At 45.4% G+C, this 26,300-nt stretch overlaps 1 protein-coding gene across 1 annotated transcript in view; it reads right to left on the bottom strand.

The window, feature by feature from the left end:
- ADGRG2 (adhesion G protein-coupled receptor G2) overlaps nt 1–23,925 on the bottom strand; it is a gene marked incomplete at both ends in the record, with an annotated part of 89,068 nt that extends 65,143 nt beyond the window's left edge. The window contains 3 exons of the mRNA XM_080794914.1: nt 21,328–21,389; nt 22,653–22,793; nt 23,839–23,925. Of these exons, the coding sequence (XP_080651040.1) occupies nt 21,328–21,389; nt 22,653–22,793; nt 23,839–23,925 (290 nt within the window). The remainder of the gene's footprint in view (nt 1–21,327; nt 21,390–22,652; nt 22,794–23,838) is intronic.
- Nucleotides 23,926–26,300: the final 2,375 nt, after the last annotated feature.

The following is a 26,300-nucleotide window of genomic DNA, read 5'->3' on the forward strand; positions in this document are numbered from 1 at the left end:
GAAAAACTGAGGAAGACCAAGGAATGAAGTTCTGATTCATGACAGGGAGGACCCTCGAAAACATGCCGCGAAGCGAAAGAAGCCAGACACAGAAGGCCGTACGCTGCATGACTCCACTGATCTGAAATGTCCAGAATAGGCAAATCCTTAGAGACAGAAAGTAAATGAGTGATTGCCAGGGACTGAGGCGGGGGAAAGGGGGGGTGGGCGATGGAGAGTGCCTGCTAATGAGTCAGGGCTTCTCTTTAAGGTAATGAAAATGTTCTGGAATTAGATGGTGGTGATAGTTACACAACCCTGTGAATACACTTAAAAAACACTGAATTGCAGGGACCTGGCTGGCTCAGTCGGAACAGCATGCGACTCGATCTCAGAGCTGTGAGTTCGAGCCCCGTGCTGGGTGTAGAAATTACTTTCAAAACAGAACTTTAAGAAATACACATTGAATGATACACTTTAAAAGGGTGAATTTTATAGTATATGAATTATTTCTCAACCAAAAAAGGGGAGACAAAAAGAAAAAGTTAAAAAAAAAAAAGGCCTGGCTCTGCTGTTCACAACCTTTGTGAGCTGTGGGCAAGGCATTTAATTTCGTAGTATGGTTCATCTTCTCAGAAATGGGGGTAATATTAACCTACCTCCCAAGTGCTTGTAAGGTGCAGATGAGATTACCTATGTCAAAGTAATGGTGGAAAAAATGTCTAATGCCACAGAGGCATGTGGCCGGCTCAGTCAGAAGGACGTGTGACTCTTTTTTTTTTTTTTTTTAAATTATGTGGGAGGGTAGAGAGAAAGGAAGTAAATTTAATACAGTAGACTGTAAGCAGAATTGATTTATCTAATATATTTATTTATTTATTTTTAATTTTTTTTTTAATTTCTTTATTTGACAGACATAGATCACAAGTAGGCAGAGAGGCAGGCAGAGAGAGAGAGGGGAGGAAGCAGGCTCCCCACCGAGCAGAGAGCCCGATGACGGGGCTCGATCCCAGGACCCTGGGATCATGACTTGAGCCGAAGGCAGAGGCTTTAACCCACTGAGCCACCCAGGCTCCCCAGGACGTGTGACTCTTGATCTCAGGGTTTTAAGTTTGAGCCCCAAGTTGGGTGTGGAGACAACTTAAAGATAAAATCTTGGGCGCCTGAGTGGCTCAGTATCTGCCTTCAGCTCAGGTCATGATCCCAGGGTCCTGGGATCAAGCCCCATGTCGGGCTCCCTGGAAGGCGGGAAGCCTGCTTCTCCCTCTCCCTCTGCTGCTCCCATGCTTGTGTTCCCTCTCTCACTGTGTCTCTCTCTGTCAAATAAATGAATAAAATCTTTTTAAAAAAAAAAGATTAAAAAAAAAAGATAAAAAAAGATAAAATCTTTTTTTAAAATGTATAATGCTACAAATTCAAGGCAGTTTCACTCACATCTTAATGAGGTTCTTCATGGAACTCTACGGTGATTCTAAGGTGTATACATAAAAGCATGCCCAAGACGACTTAACAAAGAAGAACAAGAAAGGAAGCCTTCACCTACCAGACACCAAGACTCATTAGAAAGCTGTAGCAGTCAAGGCAGTGTAGTATTCTCTCACAATTAGACAAATACAGCAGGGAAGGCAAATTTGGGCAAACCCAGAAACAGATTCACACATATAAGGGCACTTGGTTAATAAAGGATGTGCGAGGGTAAAAGCAGCTCAGAAGGGCAAGGATCCTGGGACAACTGGTTTTCCAAATGAAGAACAATCCAGATTCATCCCTCAATTTCAATCAGACAATGCAGTGTAAAAGCCAACATTTAAAACTTTTAGTAGACAATACAGAACAATATCTTCAGATATTCAGGAGAGGAACACAGAAAGAGCAAATCATAAAAGAAAAAAAAAGCAGGAACTACATTAAAAGTAAGAACTTTAGGGGCGCCTGGGTGGCTCAGTGGGTTAAGCCTCTGTCTTCGGCTCAGGTTATGGTCTCAGGGTCCTGGGATCGAGCCCCACATCGGGCTCTCTGCTCAGCGGGAATCCTGCTTCCCCCTCTCTCTCTGCCTGCCTCTCTGCCTGTGATCTCTATCTCTCTCTCTGTCAAATAAATAAATAAAATCTTTAAAAAAAAAAAGGGTAAGAACTTTATCAGAACACACCATAAAAAGTGACAAAATAAGCCACAGCCTGGGGGTCACTGTCAATTACACATATCACAAAAAATTAATTTCCAGAATAAAGACCGTCTACAGATCAATACAAAGAATACTAACAACCTGATAGAACATAGGCAAAAAACTGGAACCAGAATTTCATAAAGATGAACCTGAAACAGCCAGTGAACAATGGTACTCAAGAAATGCAAATCACGGGGCACCTGAGTGGTTCAGTTGGCTAAGCGTCTACCTTCAGCTCAGGTCATGATCCCAGGGTTCTGGGATCGAGCCCCATATCAGACTCCATCTCCCTCTGCTTGTTCTCTCTCTCTCTCTTTCTCTCTCTCTCTGTCAAATAAATAAATAAAATATTTAGAAAAAAGAAATGCAAATCAAAGCCAAAAGACATACAATATCATACATAGCATCTTAGCAATATTCAAAAGTCTAACTATGCTAAGTGTTGGCAAGAATTCTGTTGCTTAGGAACGTAATCTGGCAATATCTAGTACAGGTGAAGAGGCATATATCCTACCATCCAGCACTTCCATTTCTAAATATAATGCCTAGAGAAACATTCATATCAATACAAGGAAATATGTTCAAGGCTGTTCATAGTAGCTTCATTTTTTTTTTAAGATTTCATTCATTTATTTGTAAGAGAGAGATCACAAGTAGGTAGAGAGGCAGGCAGAGAGAGAGGAGGAAGCAGGTTCCCCGACAAGCAGAGAGCCTGACGTGGGGCTCGATCCCAAGACCCCAAGATCATGACCTGACCCGAAGGCAGAGGCCCAACCCACTGAGCCACCCAGGTGCCCCAGCAGCTTCATTTTTAATAACAAAATCTGAAACAACCTAAATGACCATCAATAGAAGAATGTATAAATACATATTTACATAACGGAATAACACAGAGCAGAGAAACAGAAATGACCTAGAGCTACACGTAACAACAAGGATATAGCTCACAAAACATGTTGTTTGAAAATGAAAACTGCAGAGAATGGGACAGTAAAAAGATACCAGTCATATAAAGTTTAAAAGTGGGGCGCCTGGGGCGCCTGGGTGGCTCAGTGGGTTAAAGCCTCTGCCTTCGGCTCAGGTCCTGATCCCAGGGTCCTGGGATCGAGCCCCGCATCGGGCTCTCTGCTCGGCAGGGAGCCTGCTTCCTCCTCTCTCTGCCTGCCTCTCTGCCTACTTGTGATTTCTGTCTGTCAAATAAATAAATAAAATCTTAAAAAAAAAAAAAAAAGTGGGGCGCCTGGGTGGCTCATTTGTTAAGCATCTGCCTTCGGATCAGGTCCTAATCCTGGGGTCTTGGGATCGAGCCCTGTGTCAGGTTCCCTGCTCAGCGAGAGGCTTGCTTCTCCCTCTCCCACCCCACCCCCCACTTGTGTTCCTTCTCTTGCTGTGCCTCTATCAAATAAATAAATAAAACATTTTTTAAAAAATAAAGCTTAAGGGGCACCTGGGTGGCTCAGTGGGTTAGGGCCTCTGCCTTCAGCTCAGGTCATGATCTCAGGGTCCTGGGATCGAGTCCCACATCGGGCTCTCTGCTCGGCGGGGAGCCTGCTTCCCTCCCTCTCTCTGCCTGCCTCTCTGCCTACTTGTGATCTCTCTCTCTCTGTCAAATGAATAAATAAATAAAATCTTAAAAAAAAATAAAATAAAATAAAATAAAGCTTAAAAGCACACAAGTAGCATTCTCTTTTGTTTAGGGATTATAGCTATGTAGGATAAGTGTGAGGAAATATATGAGAAGATAAATAAAATAAAATAAAATAAAGCTTAAAAGCACACAAGTAGCATTCTCTTTTGTTTAGGGATTATAGCTATGTAGGATAAGTGTGAGGAAATATATGAGAAGATAAACACCAATTTCAGGATAGTGCTGACCTCTGTGCACTTTTTTAAGACAAGTGGTTGGCCAGGGTTGAGGACCTCCTGATGACACTATTGACGGAGCAGGTCCAAAGGAGAGAGAATTCTCTGCAGTTTCCTCAGCAGAACTGAACCAGCACTGACCCGCCCTCAGTGGGTCCCCAAAGGAGCAAAGGCCACATAGCAGTCACAGCCATGTGCCTGACTGATAGACACAGTGTTCTGAGGACCTGAGCCAATTTTCCACAAGCAGCTGACCCCAGCAATAACCCACAAGAAGGGCTCAGTTCACCTCAGGTACCATTTTGGTTCTAGCCAGGGAGGAAACCAAACTATGGAAGTGGAAATATCCTGGTTAATAAAGGGTTACCATTTAGGGCCGCCTGGGTGGCTCAGTGGGTTAACTGTCTGCCTTCAGCTCAGGTCATGATCCCAGGGTCCTGGGATCGATCCCCACATTGGGCCCCCTGTTCTGCGGGGAGTCTGCCTCTCCCTCTGCTCTCATGCTTTCTCACTCTCTTAAATAAATAAATAAATAAATAAATAAATAAATAAATAAAATCTTTTTAAAAATATATAAAGGATTACCATTTAGTAACAAACATTAACAAAGACCATCAAAACCACAGTTAATATGACAATCATCCCATACATAATTTTCTGGCTAATAGAACACCCGTGTTGATAGAAGGCTGGATAAGCCAATACCAAGTTGTACTTCCACCTCTCCCTTTGCACAGAGTCAATAGAACTCCTTCTTTAAAAGACAGTGTCTTTTGGGGTGCCTGAGTAGCTCAGTCAGTTAGGTGACTGATGCTCGACTTTGGCTCAGGTCATGATCTCAAGGTCGTGAGATCGAGCCCTGTGTTGAGCCCCAAGTCTAGCTCCACACTGGGGAAGTAGACTACTTAACATTCTCTTTCTCTCTCTCTCCCTGTGCTTCTCAGGCCCCTCCTCACACACATACTCTCTCTCTCTCTCTCTAAATTAAAAAATAATAATATATAAATAAATAAATAAAAGGCAGTATCTTATCAAATCACTCACACATCCAAGAAAGAAGGGTCAAATACTCAATTCTCTTATTTGAAGGTTATTCTACAGGAACTGGTAAGAAAATAATTCTGAGGACTTGAACAAGCCTTGGCAAAAATCAACGGACAGACACTGCTTGGAGAAAACCAACTTCGTTTTTAGGACCCTTTCTGTCCTCTCGGTGGGGCCCATCCCTAGTCTACAGGTGTCCAGTGACCTCATACTTTTTGAACCCCTACCTGCTCTTAGAAGACTTCACAGCAAAGCACATACATCAAATGCTATGTCCATTTACATTTTAACAATTCTTTAAACCAAAGAAAGACTCCCTAATTGTGGAATTTCAGGATCCTTTGAGCTGAATAGGAGAAATGCTGAGGTGGCGGGGATGGGTGGAGCTGGGCACAGTTTTTGCTACAGACCGGACTGTGTACCTTCAAAATTCTTATGTTGAAGCCCTAACCGCCCCCCCCCCCCCCCCCCCCCCCGCCACTGTATCTGAAGACAGGCTCTTTAGGAGATAATAACGTTAAATGAACTCATAAGGGTGGGGCCCTAACCCAGTTGGGTGTGGCTTTATAAGAGAAAGATCTCTCTTTCTCTCAAACTTCACCCTCCCCCACCACCATGTTAGGGCACAGCAGGAAGGTAGCAGTTGGCAAGCCAGGAAGAGAGCCTAAAGTCACAGGGAAGTAGTCGCCTAGCCACCCTTCCTTGATGTTTTTACAAATGTTTACATTAAAGGGAGCCCTGCTCCCGAGTGGCTCAGTTAGGCGTCTGTCTGCTTTGGCTCAGGTCATGATGCCAAGGTCCCGGGATCGAGCCCCACGTCAGGTTCCCTGCTCCTGAGGAGCCTGCTTCTTCCTCTCCTCCCCCTGTTCATGTTCTTCTCTATCTCTCTCTCAAATAAATAAAAATCTTAAAAATAGATAGACATCAGAGAGGGAGAGAAACCATGAGAGACTCTAGACTCCAGGAAACAAACTGAGGGTTACAGAAGGGGGTGGGTGGGATGGGACAACTGGGGGATGGGCATTAAGGAGGGCACAGTGTGGTGATGAGCACTGGGTGTTACAGGCAACTCATGAATCACTGAACACTACATCAAAAACTAATGATGCTATGTTGGCTACCCAAACGTAAAAAAATGTTTTTAAATTTTTAATTAAAAAAATCTTAAAAATTACTTAAACAAAGCTAGCCCTGTTGATGTAGCATGTACCCTTAAAATATCAAATCTAAAGGACAAAGGGAACCCCAAGAAGCCCAAACAAATACATGGGTGTTCCCCTGGTAGGCAGCAGCCCCTGGCAGAGGTACAGCGAGACTGTGAGAAATCCAGTCCAGAGCGGCAGTCAGGCTACCCTCCCGAGCATCCCTGCACGTTGTGAGATCCAACCAGGCAAGGAGCCACAGAAAGGATGATTCTGCTTACAAGGTCTTGAGGGGGAAAGGCCGGGTCATCGCATACCTTGTGGGCTTGAATTACACCAAGGCTCAGACCCAAATGCAGTTTGGGGAAGGCGGGGGCAGCTGAAGGCGTGGCTAGGAGGAACACGGATCCTTGATGCAAAGCTTGGGAAACAGGTGTGGGTACATCCTTGAAATTTAACATCGGGGGCCCTCATGGTAAAAGGAAGGTCCAAGAAAGAGTTTCTTGTCCAAGGGACTGGAGAGAGAGCCCACAACAGAAAATCGCAGGAAGAGGAACATGGAGGAGGATACAGCCAGGATGAGGTTTGTGGGGGCCACAAGATGTGGTCAAGAGCTCTGCGGACATGACCCCCAACCAGCCCAGAAACACAGACGCATTCTCTCCATGATCGGGTGTATTTCCAGCCATGGAAATGGTTAGTGTCGGGCCAACAAAAGAACTAGACCCTGGTGAAACCTCCTTGAGTGAACCCCATGGGGCTCCCATGCTGTCTTCTTGTAATGGGAGTTTTATTAAAACAAACGAAAGTACTTCCTGACTGCTGGCCTCGAAAAACCTTGCCATAGTTGGGGTTCCTCCAGGAGGTGACTGCGGAAGGATTCGAGGACATGTAGTTAGTTGACTTAGGATGTGATCCCAGTGAACAGGAGAATGGGGAAGTGAGCCGAGCAGGAATCCAGCGAATACAGGTACATTACCCACCCTGTTACCGCCTGGGGCCAACTGAACCTCAATCCTGGCAAACTCGGGGCGGGGGGGGGGGGGGGGTGGGGGGGTGGAGACCAGTGGAGAACGCCCTTCTGTCTCCGTTATCCCACCTATGGGCAAAGGAGCTGGGCTGTTTACCTACGACTGTCATCAGGCATGGGTGGAGGGTGGCTCGAGGGGTGGGATGGGGAGTGTTAATTCCCTGGCTCTCCCAACACCCCCCACCCCAGGGGCAGGCAGAGTGCACTCGGGGCAGGGAGATGCACAGCTGCTGCCTGGAAGGGGGCTGCTGTGTACCAAAGCAGTTGGGGGGCCGGGGATGTCGACACAGACACCCGGTCTCTGGGGAACGAATGAGGAAGTGGGAGATGTTGAAGCCAGGAGAGAAGAGCTTGGTTTTATGCCTGCCCTGCTTCACACCTTTCTTCAGGTCCGTAGCTGGGATTTCGAGTGTGCGTGCGGGTGTGTGTGTGTGTGTGTGTGTGTGTGTGTGTGTGTGTGTGTTTTGGTTTGGCGTGTGTTTGAGGCATTCAGCAGTTTCTCTTCAGGTGTTTGGAACGTTTGAGAAGAGACTAGATGAGGGAGGTTAATTTCTACCGGAGGATAAAAGAAGCATTCAAAGAGCACTGGCTTTGTCTGCCCCTCTGAAAGGGACTGCGCAGAGCTAGTTCTCGGGCCAGCGCTTGGGAGGACTAGCCGAGAGGCACTTGGGCCAGGATGTTCATCATCTGCAAATGGGCAATGGACAAAGGTTCCACATAATCCCCAACTGTGCTCCAAAGCCTCACTATTCAAAGCGTGGTCCTCTTTCCCCCAAATCTCCTGCCCCATCCCAAAGCTACAGAATCAGCATCTGCAGGTGGTTAGTTTGTACATTTGGAAAGCACTGCTACAGATTAACACTGTTCGCTAACTGTTCTCCGTACAGAGCTCATTCAATGTCTGTGTCTCCCATCAAAATCAAGTGGAAGGTAAGTGCCTTCAGTCTATATTCGTTCTCTCCAATTTGTGGAATAAACTTCAGATCTGCGGAAGGGAGGAAGTTAATGCAACTTGGGATAGTGGAATAAACTAGGGGCAAAACCTGCCGACCTGGGTGTAATCACAACAAAATAAAGCAAACTTTCGTTTTTCAAAAACTTTCAATTACTTCTTTCTGCTCTTCCTTCCTTTTTTATTCTTGGCAAAATTAGGAATCAGGGCTTAATAAGCCTGTACCATTCCAAGTCTATTCAGGTGGGTAAACCTTTGCCTCAACATCTGCAAAAACATGTTCAACAGTTCCAGGAGTGTTTTCCATTTCAAAATGTGTGTGTGTGTGTGTGTTAGGAAAAGAAAGAGCACACCAAAAATTCTTAGGATATTTTTTTAAATGACATTGCATATAGATAGTAAGGGAATAAGTGAGCATAGAAACAGGCTTCTTAGAAAAAAAAAAAGAAGAAAAACAACTGATGCTAAAACTGAATTCAAGTTACAAATAAAAAGCTTCAATATTGTATACGGATACAGACATGTATGTCCAAAGGTGGCTACTAATCCTAACAGCATGCAAAAGAAAAAAAAATTGACAGCTGTGAAAATGATTAGAAATGGTTGCCCCTTGAATAATGCCTGGCTTAGCGGTATTTGGCCCTCCCCGCCTCCCCACGCACACAGCTGATAGTCTGCATATAATTTTTGACTCTCCCGAAATTTAATGACTAATAGCTAGCAGTTGATCCAAAACTTTACCAATAACATAAGCGGTCAATTAACACATATTTTGTATGCTATACTGTATTATATACTGTATTCTTACAATAAAGTGGACTGAGAAAAAAAATTAAGAAAATGATAAGGGGGTGGTGGCGTGCCTGGGTGGCTCAGTTGGTTAAGCATCCAGGTCTTGATTTCAGTCCAGATCATGAGCTCAGGGTTGTGGGATCGAGCCCTGTGTCAGACTGTGAGCCCAGCCAGCAGTCTGCTGGAAATTCTCTCTCTCTCTCTTTTCCCCAGGGCACCCCTCCCCCTGCTACCGCTTTCTCAAATAAATAAATCAATCTTTAAAAAAAAAAAAAAAAGCAAAGAAAAGAAAATCAGGGCACCTGGGAGACCCAGCAAGTTAAGCATCTGCCTTCAGCTGGGGTCATGATCCCAGGATCCTGGGACTGAGCCCATGTTGGGCTCCCTGCTCGGTGAGGAGCCTGCTTCTCCTTCTCCCTCTACCTCTCCCCCTGTTCATGCTCTCTCACTCTCTCTTTCTCAAATAAATAAATAAAATCTTTGAAAAAAAAAATCATAAGGAAAACACATTTGCAGTACTATATTGTAAAAAACCCAAATATTAAGTGGACATGCACAGTTCAAAACCCACATTGTTCAAGGATTAACTATGTATTTAAAGCATTCTTTTATGTATTTAAGGGAAGCAGAATAGGACACCCCAAAATGTGCCTGTTTGGCATAAGGATTACCTTGAGGCTGATTATTTTTAAGAAAGAGCAGACACAGGAGGAGTTACCCTTTTGTAAGACACATCTACATTTATAAAGGCAATATCAATTTGTAAGGGAGCTTCCCTTCGAGTACCAGGAATATACCCCAATCTCTAGAAACTCTTATCAATGGAGAAGGTAAGGACTTAGAGCTGCATAACAACCTGACCCTTGTCTATTGCGGTTTTCCTGGTAACCCCCCATAACTGACTCCCCACCACCCCAACATCTTCTTTTGTCTTTAGCTGGAGATGGCATTTAAGATGATGTCTTGTACAATTTGGGGGAGTTACTCAGTTTTCCTGTGTCTCTGCCACGCAGGCAGGAGGTATACATGTTACTAAATTTGTTTTTCTCCTGTTAATCTTTTATTCCAGGGGAGCAGGGGAGGTCTCAGCCAAGAATCTGAAAGTGTAGACAGGAAATTATTTTCCTCCCCTACGGTATTTACTAGATAGTAATGCACACATGTGTTCATCAAAAGATATGTCCAAGAGTGTTTCTCACAGCACTATTTATAAAAGCCTAAGACCAAACAAGCCAACGGTCCACTGACCGCAGAAAGGATAAATCGCGGTACAGTCATAAACAGAATATGGCAACCTGAGTGCACACAACAATACAGATGAATCTCACAATCACTGAGTGAAGACAGTCAGATGTTCTGTGTGGTAGCATATATATGAAATTCAAGAGCGGGCAAAATCAATCTGTAACATCTGAATGAGAAGAGCAGTTAATTTGGGGATGTAGTGACCAGAGGGAGACATGGAAGGGGGCTTTCGGTTGCTGCTCATGTACTAATTCTTCATGTGGGGGGGGGCTGGTAGCAGGTGTGTGCGGTTTGTGAAAAGTCACTGAGCTGCTCATTTATAATACGTATAATGTGTATTTCAATTAAAAGTTGAATTTTAAAAATATACGTAAGGGTGCCTGGGTGGCTCAGTCAGTTAAGCGGCCAACTCTTGATTTCGGTTCAGGTTATGATCTCAGGGCTGTGCGATCAAATCCCGCATCCAGCTCTATGCTCAGCGGGAGTCTGCTTGAGATTCTCTCTCTCTGGCCCTCCCCCTGTTTGTGTCCTCTCTTGTTCTCTCTCTCTAAAATAAATAAATCTTTAAAAATAATAATAAATTAAAAATATATGTATATACACTTAATCCATTTTCACAAATGAGTCAAAAAAAAAAAAGACCCTATATATCCATATCCATGAAATGGTACCTGACACACTTGTCTCCTCTCACTAAAGATGGATGCTGATTAGTCAAAGAAAATGACTAATAATGATGCATAGGTGACAAATATCACAAGAGTGACTAACGGTACACAGCTGCAGACTCATGTATGAACAATGAGTACAATGAGCATTGATTCACTTAAAGAATGTAAATCCTACTGGGTCAAGGGTAATGGTTTCTCCAAATAGCCTAAAATATGTGATACATTCTATCAAAAATTGAATCATCTGTATAACAAAGTCACTAGTAGAGTTCATTTGTACTGACTTTTCCTAGAACCTTTAGAACCACACAGAACTACAAGAGTTTACAAACTACAAGAGTTTACAAAAGACCCACAGCTAATCTTCAAACAATGCCTAGAAGGGAAACTACTTCAGCACATACCCTCCCAATCTTTCTCTCCCTCTCCCACATATTCAATTCACGAATATCCAGAGGGTTTAGAAAATTCACAGGTCTAAATGCCAAGGTAAACATGTCAATTCTTCAAAGATCTGTTTTATTTATTATTTGAGAGAGAGAAAGAGGAGGGGGGAGGGAGAGGGAGAATCTCCAGCAGATTCCACACTGAGCGCAGAGCCCAACATGGGGCTCTGTCTCACCACCCTGAGATCATGACCTGAGCTAAAATCAAGAGTCAGATGCTTAACTGATTGGGCTACTGAGGTACCCCAAACATGTCAACTTAAAAATCTGAGACCCAGTCTTACAGTGAGGAAGGCCAGGAAAGTCCCACACTGAAAAATGTGACACTGTTGATTCCTGGAATTCTAGCACTGTCTTGCCCCCCACCCCTTGGTAAAATGTAATTCCCCTTTGTCTGGAATCTCTAATAATTAGGATCCCAACACATATGCATCTGTTTATCAAATCACTGTTCTCTCCAGAAGCTTCTGGACTTAGCCCCAGAAGGAGATGGACACTCATGTTAAAAAAAGAACATTTTGTGTCTTCAAAGCGCTGGAAATTATGTTAGGCAATTTAAATGTATCATTCATGCATCAAATATTTATTGAATACCTACTATATACCAAATACTGTTCTAGGCACTACAGATAAAGTGTCGTTCCTGCTCACATTCTAGCTGAAGGAGAGAAGGAGAAGGAAGGGGGAACAATAAATACACAAATAAGAAAACAAATACAGGGCGCCTGGGTGGCTCAGTGGGTTAAGCCGCTGCCTTCGGCTCAGGTCATGATCTCAGAGTCCTGGGATCGAGTCCCGCATCGGGCTCTCTGCTCAGCAGAGAGCCTGCTTCTCTCTCTGCCTCTCTGTCTACTGTGATCTCTCTCTGTCAAATAAATAAATAAAATATTTAAAAAAAAAAAAAAAAAAAAAAAGAAAACAAATACAACGATAAAGTGCAATGTTGAGAATTAAAGTAAGATGAGAAGGATATAGAGGGTAACATGTTGGCTATTCTAGATCAAGTGATCATAGGTGATATTTAAACTGAGATATAAATGATGAGAAAGCAGCCACAGAAAGATTGGGGAGGGGACAAAGAGAACATTCCAGGGCCAACAGTTAGTACAAAAGACCAAAAGGAGCTTGATGGGCTGGAAGAATGAAAAGGAGGATAGTGGTCCTCAACAGAGACAGGTGAACAGTAGGGGAGTGACATCCAATTAATGCTTCTAAAAAGATTCTCTAGATGCTGTATGGAAAATGGATTATAGGAGGCCACTGCAATTATCCAAGAACGAGATGGTGGCAGACTGACACAGAGTGAAGGCAGAGAGAAGTAGGAACACCTGGGATATACTCTGGGAGCCAAATTGACAAGATTTGCTGATGAGCTTTGGATGTGGGGCGTGAAATTTGCAGGCTTGGGGCTTGGGCAAGTGGGTGGATGGTGATGCCATAGACAGACATGGGGAGAGAATCAGGTTTGGCCTGGGGCGCTGGGGGTGGCAGAGATTCAGGATTTTGCTTCGGAAAGGCGGAGTTAGAGGAAACATGGAGTTCGGGACTCCAATTAGATATCCATGTGGATTAGTAAGTCTTTTTGTTTCAAGATTTTTTCTCAATTTTAATATTTTAAAAACACAAGGTGTTTAAGGCATGACTTTTTCTGTGCTTTCTTCCCCATTTTTCATTTCTACAGCTCCCATTTCTCATTTCTGAGCCTTTTTGTGTTTTAAGTTACCCCCAAAACTTTCAACATTCTTAGAACTGGTTAATTTATCACCATTGTTTTGTAATATTTCTCAATGATATTTTTGAGCCAGTATAAAAATCTCAGATATTTTCTGAGACAATGAGATCGACTCTACATTTTAATCTCACAGAGGTTAGTGCGGGATGAATGCCATGCTAAGGAGGCTGGAGTTCACGTTCTAAAATCAGTGCAAATGAATGAGTTCTGGAATCCAATGTATAGCGTGGTGACTCCAGATAACACTACATATTGTATACTTGAAGTCTGCTAAAAGGGTAGATCCTAACTGTTCACACACACACTAAAACAAAGGTGTGCGGTGGTGGATGTTAACTTGAGTGTGGTGATTACTTCACAACGTATACCTACAACAAAACAGCAAATTATACACCTTAAACACGCACAATTCCTATTCGGCAATTACACGTCAATGAAGTTGGGAGGGGGGAAGAGTATATACAACGTTTTTAAAAGTATGGATCAGTGAATCTTGAGTGGTAGGAAAGGTCATGGCTGCAGGTACTGGCACCTGGATGAAATGCAAAGCCATGAGACTGGTGGGGTCATCTAAGGAGAGGCTGTAAAGAGAAGAAAAGGAGTCCCCGTCCCTGGAGGGACACCAGCCTTTGTAGGTTGAGCAGAGGAGGAGGAGTCTGAAATGAAGGCTTAGAATAAGTCACCAGATAGAGTAGAAAGTGTAGTACAAGACAGCCACAAGGAGGAGGTGTTCATGGAAGGAGGGGATGACCGACTTGTCAAATGCCACTGCAGAGTCAAGCACAGTCAGTCAGAGAAATGGCGGCTGCCGTTTTTGGCAACATGGCGTCCACTGAGAATCAGGACAGGACCCTGATTAGATCAGACAGGGGATGAATGTGTGGTGATGAAGTATGTACAGTCTTTTAAGAGGCTCCTCTGAGAAGGGGTGACTAGTAATGGGGAGACGACAGGAGGGGGCTGCGGAGACAAACAAGATATTCTATATTAGAACATGACTGTGAGCTAATGGAAATGATCCAGACAAGAGAGAGGGGTGCACTGATGCAGGAAAGAAGGAGGGGGACAGGATTAAGAATTACGTCCTTCACAACATGAGAACAAAAACAATTAAGTACAGTAATGGATTACAAATCACTGAAAAAATAGGAATGCTGGAGTCCATACCAATAATAAATACATGAATAAAAAAATAAATGCGGAAGGGAGGAAGGGGTCTTGGTGAGGGCCAACTGGTAAATGTGGAGACAATATCGGAGTTGGAAACTCATTATTTTCAGGCATCATATTAAGGATCGGATCAGGCAAAAATCACCACTGAATGCTAAATCTAGGGAGAAATACTGTTGAGAAGCGGGCTATCTGTGTCTTCCCCCAGATGACTCACTAAGAGTAACCACACACTGGAGAAATTAGACAACACCTTGACCAGCTGATCAAAATTAACATCGCCAACGAGGAAGAGGGACATCGGCATGGAGGCCACTTTTAGGCAAAGAGGCTTGAGCAACAAGATGCAGACGGGGCCACAGTGACGCCCTGGCTGCATACAACAGGCCCACTGGGTCACGCACCTCAAAATACCCCTAGGCCCTAACTAGCCAATGGGCTACTTACAACTAGGCACAGTTCCCAGAAGAAGGGAAGGTTCCATATGTCACATACCTCCTCATCTTCCTCCTTTAAAAACAGCCACCACCCGGGGGACGCCTGGGTGGCTCAGTTGGTTGAGCGGCTGCCTTCGGCTCAGGTCATGATCCCAGCGTCCTGGGATCAAGTCCCACATCGGGCTCCTTGCTCGGCGGGGAGCCTGCTTCTCCCTTTGCCTCTGCCTGCCACTCTGTCTGCCTGTGCTAGCTCGCTCTCTCTCTCTAACAAATAAATAAATTTAAAAAAACAAAAACAAAAAAAACAGCCACCACCCACTGCCTCACTGCAGACAGCCTCCCCTCTGCTGTCCTGCCCACCACCCCCTGGGTGTAGCCAGTAAACTTCTCCTTCATTCTGCCTCAGGTGAATCCTTTCACCTCCTGCACCATTGGCCTCCACCTGACTGTGGCCCCACATTGGCCAGCCCCCATTCAATCGAGATACCCCATTTAGGCACCAAATTCTGGGGATTGTGGGCCTCCAGATGTGATACCCTAAGAACACAATATCATCTATGCAGTATTCTGACCCAAGATGCATAATCTGTATCTAATCACAAGAAACATCAAACAAACCCAAAGCGACCGATGTTTCTTAAAAAGACAGGGAGACAGTCTGCACGCATCCTAAATGCTGAAGGGGAGAAGCATTTGCCACCCCAAAACGGGCTTCTTTGGCCTAAGGATTATTTTAAACTGATTATTTCTAAGAAAAGCAGACGCAAGAGAAGCTCAGAAAACTCACAAACATTACCCTTTTGTAGGAGACATTTACATGTATAAGGGAAATGTCCATCTTTAAGGGTGTCTTCCTCTCTGCCCCAGAAGAGGGGGGTGACTCTAAATCTCCAGGATCTCTCCCCAACAGAGAAGGCAGGACTTAAATCTGCATCACAGTCCTACTCCTGTTTACTGGGCTTTGCCTGCTCACCTCCCACAACCGCCTCTCCACCCTCCGCCCCCAAATTTCCTCTGGGCCTTAGTTGGAGATGGTGCTTAAGATGGTGACTTGGGCCATTTCACAGAGTTACTCAGCTGTCCCAGGTGTACATGTTATTCAAGTTCTTTGTTTTTCTCTTGTTAATCTGTCTTGTATTGGGGGGGGGGGTTTGTAGAGGAAAAATTACTTTTCCTTCCCCACACTGCCAATGTCATAAAAGACAAAGAAAGGCTGTGGAAACATTCCAGACTAAAGGATGCTAAAAGAGGAGACCACTGTCAACACCCCTCGGGCAAATCCTGTGCCAGAAGGAAAAAAAATGCTGTAAAGGATGTTATCCTGTCTATTGTCTAACTTGGAAAACAAATAGCAGATTAGGTAAACAAACAGACAAAAACAAATAGCAGATTAGGTAACAGCATAATATCAATGTTAAATTTACCGAAGTTGACAGCAGCGCTGTGCTTATGTAAGCAAATATTCTTATTCTTCAGAAACCCATTCCGAAGGGCTTAGGAGTAGAGGCTACACTGCATTTAACACCCTCAAACAGCTCAGACAGGGGATGTGGGCGCACAGGAGTGCAGAAGAGAGAGCAACTGGGTAAGAGAGGAATCTGGACAAGGAGCATATGGGTGTTCGCTGTACAATTTTTATTTTTGCAACTGACTTACAAGGTTTGAAATTATTTCCAAATAAAAAGCTTTGATTTATTTGTTTTAAGTAGGTGCCACACTCAAAGTGGGGCTTGAACTCATGACCTTGAGATTAAGAGTGCTCTACGCTACTGACTCAGCCAGCCCTGTGCCCTTCCACATAAAAAGCTTTTAAAAGGGGGGAGGGGAAGAATATGTCCTTGAGAAGGCAAAGAGGATAAGAGGTACAGAGCGCAGAAAAGCAGCCAGTCTCCGACACACCAGGCACGTTTCATTGGGTTTCACAGCACAGTGGGGAGCACCATGAGTTGGGTGGAGGATCTAAGGAGGCTGGGTCAGCAGCTGGTGTAGGAGGACTGACACAATAAAAGGGGCCAAACAGCTGTTTTGGCGAAGAGACAAGGAAACCTACCACCCAGGCAGAGTAGGCTTGCTGGGCAATGCTGAAAGTGCCGTCGAGGTTTGCTAAGGTCGGGACCTGGACCTAGAGGTCCGTATGGATTCTGAAAACTCCCCAAATGATTTGAGCTGTCAGCCAGCTTTCAGAACTACTGTGCTAAGGCAGGATTTCTCAAGTCCAATACTGTGGGCTTTGGGGCCAGATCATTCTCGGTGGGGGAGTATGGGGGGCGAGGGTTCCGTGCATCACAGGATGTTTAACAACATCCTGGCCTTTACCCACTAGATGTCGGTAGCACCCCCACCTCTGCCAGTCACAACAGGCAAAATCGGCCCTGGTGAAGAACCACTCCGTAATGGGGCGCCTGGGTGGCTCAGTGGGTTAAAGCCTCTGCCTTCGGCTCAGGTCATGATCCCAGAGTCCTGGGATCAAGCCCCCCATCGGGCTCTCTGTTCAGCAGGGAGTCTGCTTCCCCCACCCCTCTCTGCCTACTTGTGATCTCTGTCTGTCAAATAAATAAATAAAAATCTTTGGGGGGGGGGGACCACTCCGTAAGAGAATAAAGGCCATAAACATGACGTGTTGATAAAAGTTAGGAACTGTATATGCTCCCTGTTGCCATGAGCACTGTGTCGGCTATGAAATCACATGGTCTGTGTTCAAAGCCTAGATCCATTAGTTACTTTTCATATGACCTTGGCCAAATTACTTAACCTCTTGTGCCTCGGTTTCCTCATCTGTAAAATGATAGCAGCACATGCCTCAAGAAGTTGGAAGGATTAAATGAGTGAATATGTGTAAAGCAGGAAAACCAGTGTCTGCTCATTAAATATTAGCTATTAGCTATCATTATCACCATCGAAGAATCAGAAATGCAGTAGACACCAGATGTCTGTTGATTAATGAACAGCTTACATTAGAATATACTCCATCCTTAACCAACAGAAAGTGCTATACTAAAATGGAACAGAGGGCGCCTGGGTGCCTCAGTGGGTTAAGCCTCTGCCTTCGTCTCAGGTCATGGTCTCAGGGTCCTGGGATCGAGTCCCGCATCAGGCTCTCTGCTCAGCAGGGAGCCTGCTTCTTAGTCCTCTCTCTCTCTACACCTGCCTCTCTGCCTACTTGTGATCTGTCAAATAAATAAATAAAATCTTTAAAAAATAATAATAAAAAAATAAAATAAAATGGAACAGAAAAGCAGAGAGTACACTGAAATTCTCTTAGGATTAGTGGCCTGATTTCTTCTAGATTCCAGGCACCCTCCTTCATCCGGTTGACCAATACTTACTGAGCACCTACCATATCCCCCACTCTAGGTCCTGAGAACACAACACTGAGCAAGACACACAAAATCCTCGCTCTCTGGGAATTTATATTCCAGCAGGAGAAAGAAGACAAGGAATCCGTGAACCAATAATTAAATGATACAATTGCAGATAACGAGTCATTAGGCAGAAAACAAAAGCAGGATGTGGGGACGGCCACTCACAGCCCATTCACAGCGGTTAGCGGGGAATGTCGTTTGGGAAGGATGGCAACAAGTTGTGTGAACATTTGAAATGGTGCTCCGTAAGGGCAGCAGAGCAAACGCCCGCGTGTTTGGGGAAAGTGTGAGAATGGGGGTGAAGGCCACATAGGGCCTCAGAGGCTACAGTGAGGAACTGGGTCTTATTTGAAGTGTGGTAGAGGTTATTAGAGGGTTCGGGGCAGTGGGTTTCCAGGGACTGCATTTCCAAGCTGTTCTTTGGGGTCAAGGGTGGATGCTGGTTTAGAGGCCACGCAGTAATCCGAGAGTGAAATGCCTCACTTTGCAGCATAGCCAGGACCTGATATGAAATAAATCTGTCTAGGACACCGGGTAGCAGTCGGGGGGGCTTAGAAACTAAAGGGACAGGTTTATAAAACAACGTTTTATGAAAGAGTGGTTGCATCCATTTACAGGGTAATGATCATCATTTTTAGATGAAATAGAACAGACGGGAGGAAAATGAAACTATCAGAGTACACTGCACAAAGCCAAAATGCATGAGACTTTGTAAGATCCTATTTCTATCTTATATAGGTAGGTTCATACTAGGCTGAGATGTAAAATGTACTTCTCACTATGGATGGCAGGCAAGAAAGTTTGAAAACGCTACCAAAAGTTAGCTTATTTATTCATAAGTCAGTTATATAATCTGTCCCTTTATTTTCTTCCTTTCTTGCTGTCCCTGGCATCCTCCCAAATGAGGACATTATTAAAAGCTCCAAAGGTAGTATCTTCATAGTCTAAATGAAACAACTGACTTGTATTACACTTTAACCTTCTCCTCCAGGGAGATCAAAATATGACCCTCCGTAGAAGCTGGGAAGAGTGACTCACCTCTAAACTGTTAGGCTTTTTCAATGGAAAAAAAAGAATCTAAGCAGAACACGAAATTTTAAAATTAAACTTGAGACATTTAGAAGCTCCAAATGCAAAGAAACTTCCTGAAGATAGTAATAAGAATAACGACCAGAATGTTAGAGCAAGCACAATACCCGTTAGGAAAGTGTCAGACTCATTCCCACCCAAATCAGATACTCCTCAACAGTGCCCTAGAAGGAAGCCTAACCACTAAGGCAAGCAAGTAAAACGAGAGAAAATATGGGGAGTGGGGAGGGGAAATCCCTATATTGTTTCATTTCCAGATAGTTTGACTCTCTACCTTAAAAATCCAAGAAAACTCACTAGAAGAACTTTGAACTTATAAAAGTTCAGTAGCATGGCTTGAATATGGATGGACCCACGAAAAAATAAATAACCTTTCTACACAAGAGTACTGGAAGTGTAAAATGAAATGGGAATAAATGATACAATTTCTAAAAGCAATAAAAAGTATACCCACAAAAGAATCTAGGAATTCACCTTATAAGAATGTGTAAGACCTACAATGTAGTATAGGCATGAGGACAGACATACAGATGAATGAAACAGAACAGAATTCAAAAATGAATGCACACAGGGGCGCCTGGGTGGCTCAGTCAGTGAAGCGTCCGACTCTTGATTTTGGCTCAGGTCAGGATCTCAGGGTTGTGAGATCGAGCCCCACGTCAGGCTGCACTGGGCATGGAGCCTGCTTAAGATGCTGTTCTCTCTCTCCCTCTCTCCCTCTTTCTCCTCCCCTCTCTACCACACCACATCCCCTCCCACCCCGTCTCTAAAATAAATACATAAATAAATAAACAAACCCACACATATACAGTCAATTAATTTTTGACAAAGGGGCCAAGGGAATACAAGGAGGGAAGTACGGTCTTTTCAACAAATCATATTGGAAGGACTGGCTATCATCTATATGAACAAAAGTGAATCTTGACCCATACAAAAGTTAACCGAAATGAAGCCATAAAAAGACAAAACGATAAAATGTCCAGAAAAAATCCTGGTAATGGTGAAGTAGACAAAGATTTATCAGGTTACTAAAACTGCTATCTACAGAAGGAACAAAACCTGATAAATTAGACTTTATCAAATTGAAATCTTCTACTCTGGGGCACCTGGGTGGCTCAGTGGGTTAAAGCCTCTGCCTTCAGCTCAGGTCATGTTCCCAGGGTCCTGGCATCGAGCCCCACATCGGACTCTCTGCTCAGCAGGGAGCCTGCTTCCTCCTCTCTCTCTCTGCCTGCCTCTCTGCCTACTTGTGATCTCTACCTGTCAAATAAATAAATAAAATCTTAAAAAAAAAAAGATCAAAGCTATTCTTATTTAAAAAAAGAAGAAGAAATCTTCTACTCTTCAAAAAAACATCATTAATTCCACTTTTATGATGTGAAAGTCAAATAAAATAGTCAAACTCATAGAAACAAAGGGTAGGATGGTGGTTGCCAGGGGCTGGGGGCAGGGGAAATGGGGAGTTAGCATTCAATGGTCATAAAGCTTCAGCTGTGCACAATGAATCCATTCTACTAGATCGGCCGCTCGTCACGACACCTATAGTGAACAGTCCTCTACTATACACTTAAAAATTTAAGAGGGGAGCTCTCAAGTTAAGAGTTCTCACATCACAAAAAGAAAGAAAATGCAAAGGCAAGCCACAGATGAAAAGAAAATGTTTGCAATAGATATCTGACCTGTATCCAGATATATGACACATGCAGAGCTCTCATGACTCACTCAGCCAATACAATCTAGAAAAACAGACATTTCATAAGATATACAAATGACCAAAAAGCACATGAAAAGATGCTCAACATCACTAGTCATTAGGGAAGTGCAAACTGAAACCACAGAGCGTGGCCACCACAAACCCACTGGAAAGGCTAAGACAAAATCAACTGACAATACCAAGTGCCGACGGGGAGCAGCGCACGCAGCTGACCTCTCATACGTGGCCGGCGGCGGTGCGTAGCCGCTTGGGGAAAGGCTGGCCGTTTCTTAGAAAGTTAGATTTACCATGTAACCCAGCGGCAATCCTACTTGGAGGTATTTACCTGAATGAAAGTGTATGTTCACACAGGAAGCTGTCTTTCAACGTTCACAGGGGCCCTATCCATAAGCAGAGAAAGTCAGAGAATGGAGAAACTGTGGAATAGTACTCAGCAATAAAAAGGAACACATTACTGATTCACACGACACTGAGAAATCTCAAATGCATTACGTGAGGTGAAAGAAGCCACGCTCAGAAGGCCACATCATGTATGAATCCAGTTGCTCGGCATTCTGGAAAAGATAAAGTTACAGCAACAGAAAGCAAATCAACGGTTGCCAGGGGCTGAGTGTGGTGGAGGCAGCTGACTACAGAGGGTCAAAAAGGAATTTTCTGGAGTGACCAAATTCTTCTGTCTTGCTGTGGTGCTCATTAGATGGCCATATGAATCTGTCAAAATGTTTAAAACTGTACACAAAGATGGTGAATATTATTATACATAAATTATGCCTCAATCTCAAAAACATGGAGTCAACTCAAGAATTAATTAAGTAGATTTATAAAATGGAACAGAGTGTTCAGAGACTCTTATTTGATTGAGAGAATTTATTTTAATTTTTACCAAATGTTAAGCCCATTTCTTAATTTCCAGTGCCCCCCCACCTCATACCATGTTCCCAAAACAAGTTCCATGTGGATTAAAGACCCACATATTTTAAAAAGCATACACATTTTATTTATTTATTTTTAAGATTTTATTTGTTTATTTGACAGATCACAAGCAGGCAGAGAGGCAGGCGGGGGGGGGGGGGGGGGGCGGGGGGAGCCGCTGAGCAGAGAGCCCGATGCGGGACTCGATCCCGAGCCGAAGGCAGAGGCTTAACCCACTGAGCCACCCAGGCCCCCCACCATACACATTTTAAAAGAATATTTTGCCCTCTATCTTGGGGTAGGGAAGGCCTTTCTCAGCAAGGCCTCAAAACCAGCTCCTGGGTTTTTGTTAAAGGCGGAATCTCATTTCTAGCTTCCAAATTATTAACATCATGGATACACATTCTCTGCCCACCTTTTTTTTTGTTGTTGTTGAGGGTGCTCTTCCCAATTTGTAGGGAGTATTGAAAGGGACTTGGCACTCTCAGGCAGCAAAATGGAAAAATGTGTTTGTCAGTTTCTTGTGAGCAGTGAAAGCACCAGGAACCTATGCAGTGATGTCCCCCTCTGAATCCCAAATCAGACTCAGCCACACCACAACCACACCAGAGCCCCTGGAACCAACACGTAGGCCACACAAAAGCAGCTTCTTAACCGGCTCCCTAACACCTGAGCAAACTCACTTTGCCATTTCTGGAAGGCTGTTCATGGTACTAAAAACACAGCAGCTCTCCTTTCCCTGCCCAACCTGCCAATGAAATTCCAGTTCTCAAGATGTTTTCTCCCTCTCCTGAACAAAATCATATCCATAATTAAAGTTCAGCTTCTTTTTCTTTTCTGTGTTTCCAACCGTTTTTTTCTAGAAAATCAAACACACCTGGAGTCTGTGGGCAAGAATTACTCACACGGAAAACACGCTGCATTCCTTCAGTGTTTTTCAATAGCAGAATCTGCTCTATCCCCCTTTTAAGGAAAGTCACCTTGCAGGCATGTGGGGAGGTAAAAGCGGTGGGAATCCGATCAGGGCTTGGCATCCCGCTGAGGCCCTGTAAAACAATACCCCTGAACAGCTACAAAATTTGGCCACTTTTCGTTTTCCAGATTTGCATTTGAGCTGTAAAAGCAGCCAAACCAAGCAATGTCCAGCTCGTTTCAGATCTTAACTAAGCAAAACTCCGAGACACTAAACAGGTCTCCCCAAATATTTTGGGAATAACACGTATTTTGTCACTTAATTTACAAATTATTATGAGGTCGAACTTAACTGTATTTCCTATTAGTAAAAAAGCTCTTGATAAACTGTTAATTATTAATATTAATAAAGCAATACATATTGGCATACCATGTATAACTGAGGTTACACTCCCAGGCTTATCTCTTAAAATAGCCAAAGAGAAAGGAAGAAAGACGGGAGGAACGGCAACATTCGGCTAGACTTTGGCTTAATAAACCTTCACTCTCCATCACCCACCAGCTCCTAACCCTGATCAAAGAAACAGGTGCTACTTCTGCCAACGGGGACTATTAGGATTCGCTACACAATTTGTGAGCCCCAGGGCAGAACGAAAATGCGAAGCCCCTTGCTCAAAAAATGACTAAGAATTTCAACAGCGACAGCAAAGCGTGAAGACCAAAATACAGGTTGCATGCCCACGAAGCCAGCTCGACTAACAGATAATGTATTTGGGTAGTAAGCTAGTAAGAAAAGTAAAGCACTTCGCTTCTTAACGAGTAGCAGTCATTTTCATGTGTGTGTTTGGGGTGGAGCTGGGACTGATAAAGTCTTAGGACCTCTTCCCCTCGTCTCTCACTTTCCTAGGTTTTCAGCCTGTTGGACAGAAAGTACTTCTGCTGTGCCTACCGTAGAAAATGTGGTCCATGGAGCCCAAGCATCAGCATCACGTGGGGGCTTGTTAGAAATGCAGGCTGTCGAGTCCCACCCCAGACCTACCGAATCAGACTCTGCAGTTTAGCAAGACTCCCCAGGGATTCGTGGAGAGTACAAACTAAGAAGTGTCACTATCCAGGCAGCCACGGAAAACCTCTGCCTCCTGCCTCATCTGACGCGGGCAAAGCCCGTCTCCTCCTCACCTTGTATATAGTTCTGGAGTCTCGAAAGGGCGAGTCCCAGCCGGAAAGCGCTCGCCCGAGACCTCCGGCCTCCTCCTGGCTCCCCATGCTCACCCCCAGGCTTCGAGCTGCAGCTCCATCCCGCCGCGCCCCCCGCCCCCGCCACCTGCTCTGGGTCCCACCAGACAGCGCCGCGCGGAGCCGTCTGGGGCCCGCGGCGCGTTCGCGCTCCGCAAGCTCCAACGCACCCCACGGCCGGAGCGGTAAACTGAGTCCCCCAAGGGTCTGGTTTCGAGGGCCGTCCGCGCGAACGAGATGCGGGAGTTCGTCTCCCGGAGGGGCGGGGAGAGTTGGAGTCCGTTTGAAGCTTTTAGATACACACGCCGACCCCCTCACCCCTCCGAGAACGCGTCGCCGGAGCCCCCTCTCCCGTGGCGCGCGCTCTCCCACGGTCGGGGTGCCGGCCCCCGGAGCTCGGCCTCTGCCTCACAGGGCGGCCCCGGCTCCGACTCAGAGCCGCAGCCGGGCGGAGGGAGCGTTCGCCCCGCTGTCCCGTCGCCCTCCAGGTCCAGGCGCTCCGCCCGAGTCGCCCGCGCCCGCCATCCGCTCCCGGGCTGGGTCTCAGGAGCCCGAGGGAAAAACCTCATCCCGGCGCTGCGCGCTTACCTGCCAATCCCGGCAGACCCGCTGGCCGCTGGCACCCTCCGGCCCTCCTTTTCCCTCCGGCCGCGTCCCTCCCCCTTCCCGCGGGCTGGGCGCCGCCCCCGCCGCTCCGGGACCGCTCGCCCGCCTGCTCTCCAGCAGCCCAGCGCGGCGTGGCGCGTCCGGCGCTCGGCGGCGGCGAGGCTGGGCGCGGAGGCTGGACGCGGAGGTGGGGAGCGGGCGGGGCGCGGAGGGGAGGAGGGCGTGAGCCAGTGGCGCGACCGGCCGAAGCCCGGCGGGGAGCTCGGGGCAGGGGGGCGGGGAGAGAATCGCGGCCCGCGGGCTGGGCCGTCCACCCCACCCCTGCAGAGGCCCCCGCGACGCTTCGGGACTCCCCGGACCGCGCGACCCTCGGATGCCCGGCGTCGGGTCCGGCGCGCTCCTTGGAGACCCCCAAACCTCCAAACCCATCCTCTCACCTTTAGGGGTCGCCCTGGTACCCAAATGCCCGGCTCACTGTTTTCGGCACCGTGCACTGTGATGGGTGGGAGTCCCGAGGTCGCCCCTCTGCCACAGGATTCCCAATGTAGAGATCATAATGTCGAACCACTGGAGGGGGATTCGGAGAGATCCGTAAAAGGAAAATTTTCTGGGAAAGGTTTTAGGTCCACGGCTATGACAGGTTACACCGGATACCTAAAAACTGGGATCCCCAGCACTCTACTTGCTGAGTGTGTGCGTGTGTGCTGGAGAATGGGGGGGGGGGGGTGTATATGGAGTGAGCTGTCTCTGGTCCCTTCTATCTTTTCTGTTAGCATCTTCTCCCTGTGCACGTTCACAGAGTAAGAACTAAATCTGGATAGGACTTACAAATCACCTAACCAGCTTTTCAAAGTACCCCATGTTACAGATGGAAAAATGGACTAAGTAGGGCCTGGACCCGGTTGTACAATTCTAATTACTTGTAGAGACAGAGATGGGGGGGGGGGAGATAAGCACTCTGAATTCCCTCCCTGCTTCCTTCCACTGCTGCCCAACCATTCACTTCCACCCTACCCTTTATAGTCAAATAGTTCCTATATTTGCAAAACGGTTGATCACTTTAAAGGCACCATTCTCCTTTGTTAAAAACCTGCGGGAGAATATTCCATTGTTCTTTACCACCAAAACAAGATTCTAGTCTGAATTGCATTCACAGCTCTGGAGAAGGTGTTTATAAAATGCAGGTCTGCAGAACACATCCTGGCTGACTCTGCCGTGCTAGACACAACCCCAGGTTAAGACTCAGCTTTGTGGGAGGGGTTGAATTTGTTTTGCAAACGCCGGCTTATTAACACTCACAACATTCTAGGTGGATAAATGAATGGAAAGTGTTTTGAGAGAGACTGTTGACTGGGTGGATTAAGAGAGAGTAGAGGTCAGGAAGCTCATCCAGGTTACACAACAAGTTGGAGGCACAATTATGATAAGGGGGGAAACAGTTTCAATAAACGGGTTTAATGATATGCCAAAGGACTTAATTGTTTCTGTTTGCATTAACTTAACACTTGTATATCTTCGACTTACTAGAAAATAGACTTCATATTATGCAGAGCCGCCAAAAATCTCATACACTACTATTTGGCAGAATCGATTGAAACTGGGTATACAACTAACCCCATGTCCGGCAATTGCCCTTCTAGGTGTATACCCAACAAAAAGGAGTGTGTAGGTTTGCTGAAGGATATGAACAAGAGTGTTCAAAGCAGGGTCTTTCTAATAGCCCTAGATTGAAAGCTACTCAAATGTCCATCAGCAGTAGAATGGATTGAAAACTTTGCGGTGGTATAGTCACAAAACGG

Source organism: Martes martes (genome assembly GCF_963455335.1).
Source record: "Martes martes genome assembly, chromosome: X".
NCBI lineage: Eukaryota > Metazoa > Chordata > Mammalia > Carnivora > Mustelidae > Martes > Martes martes.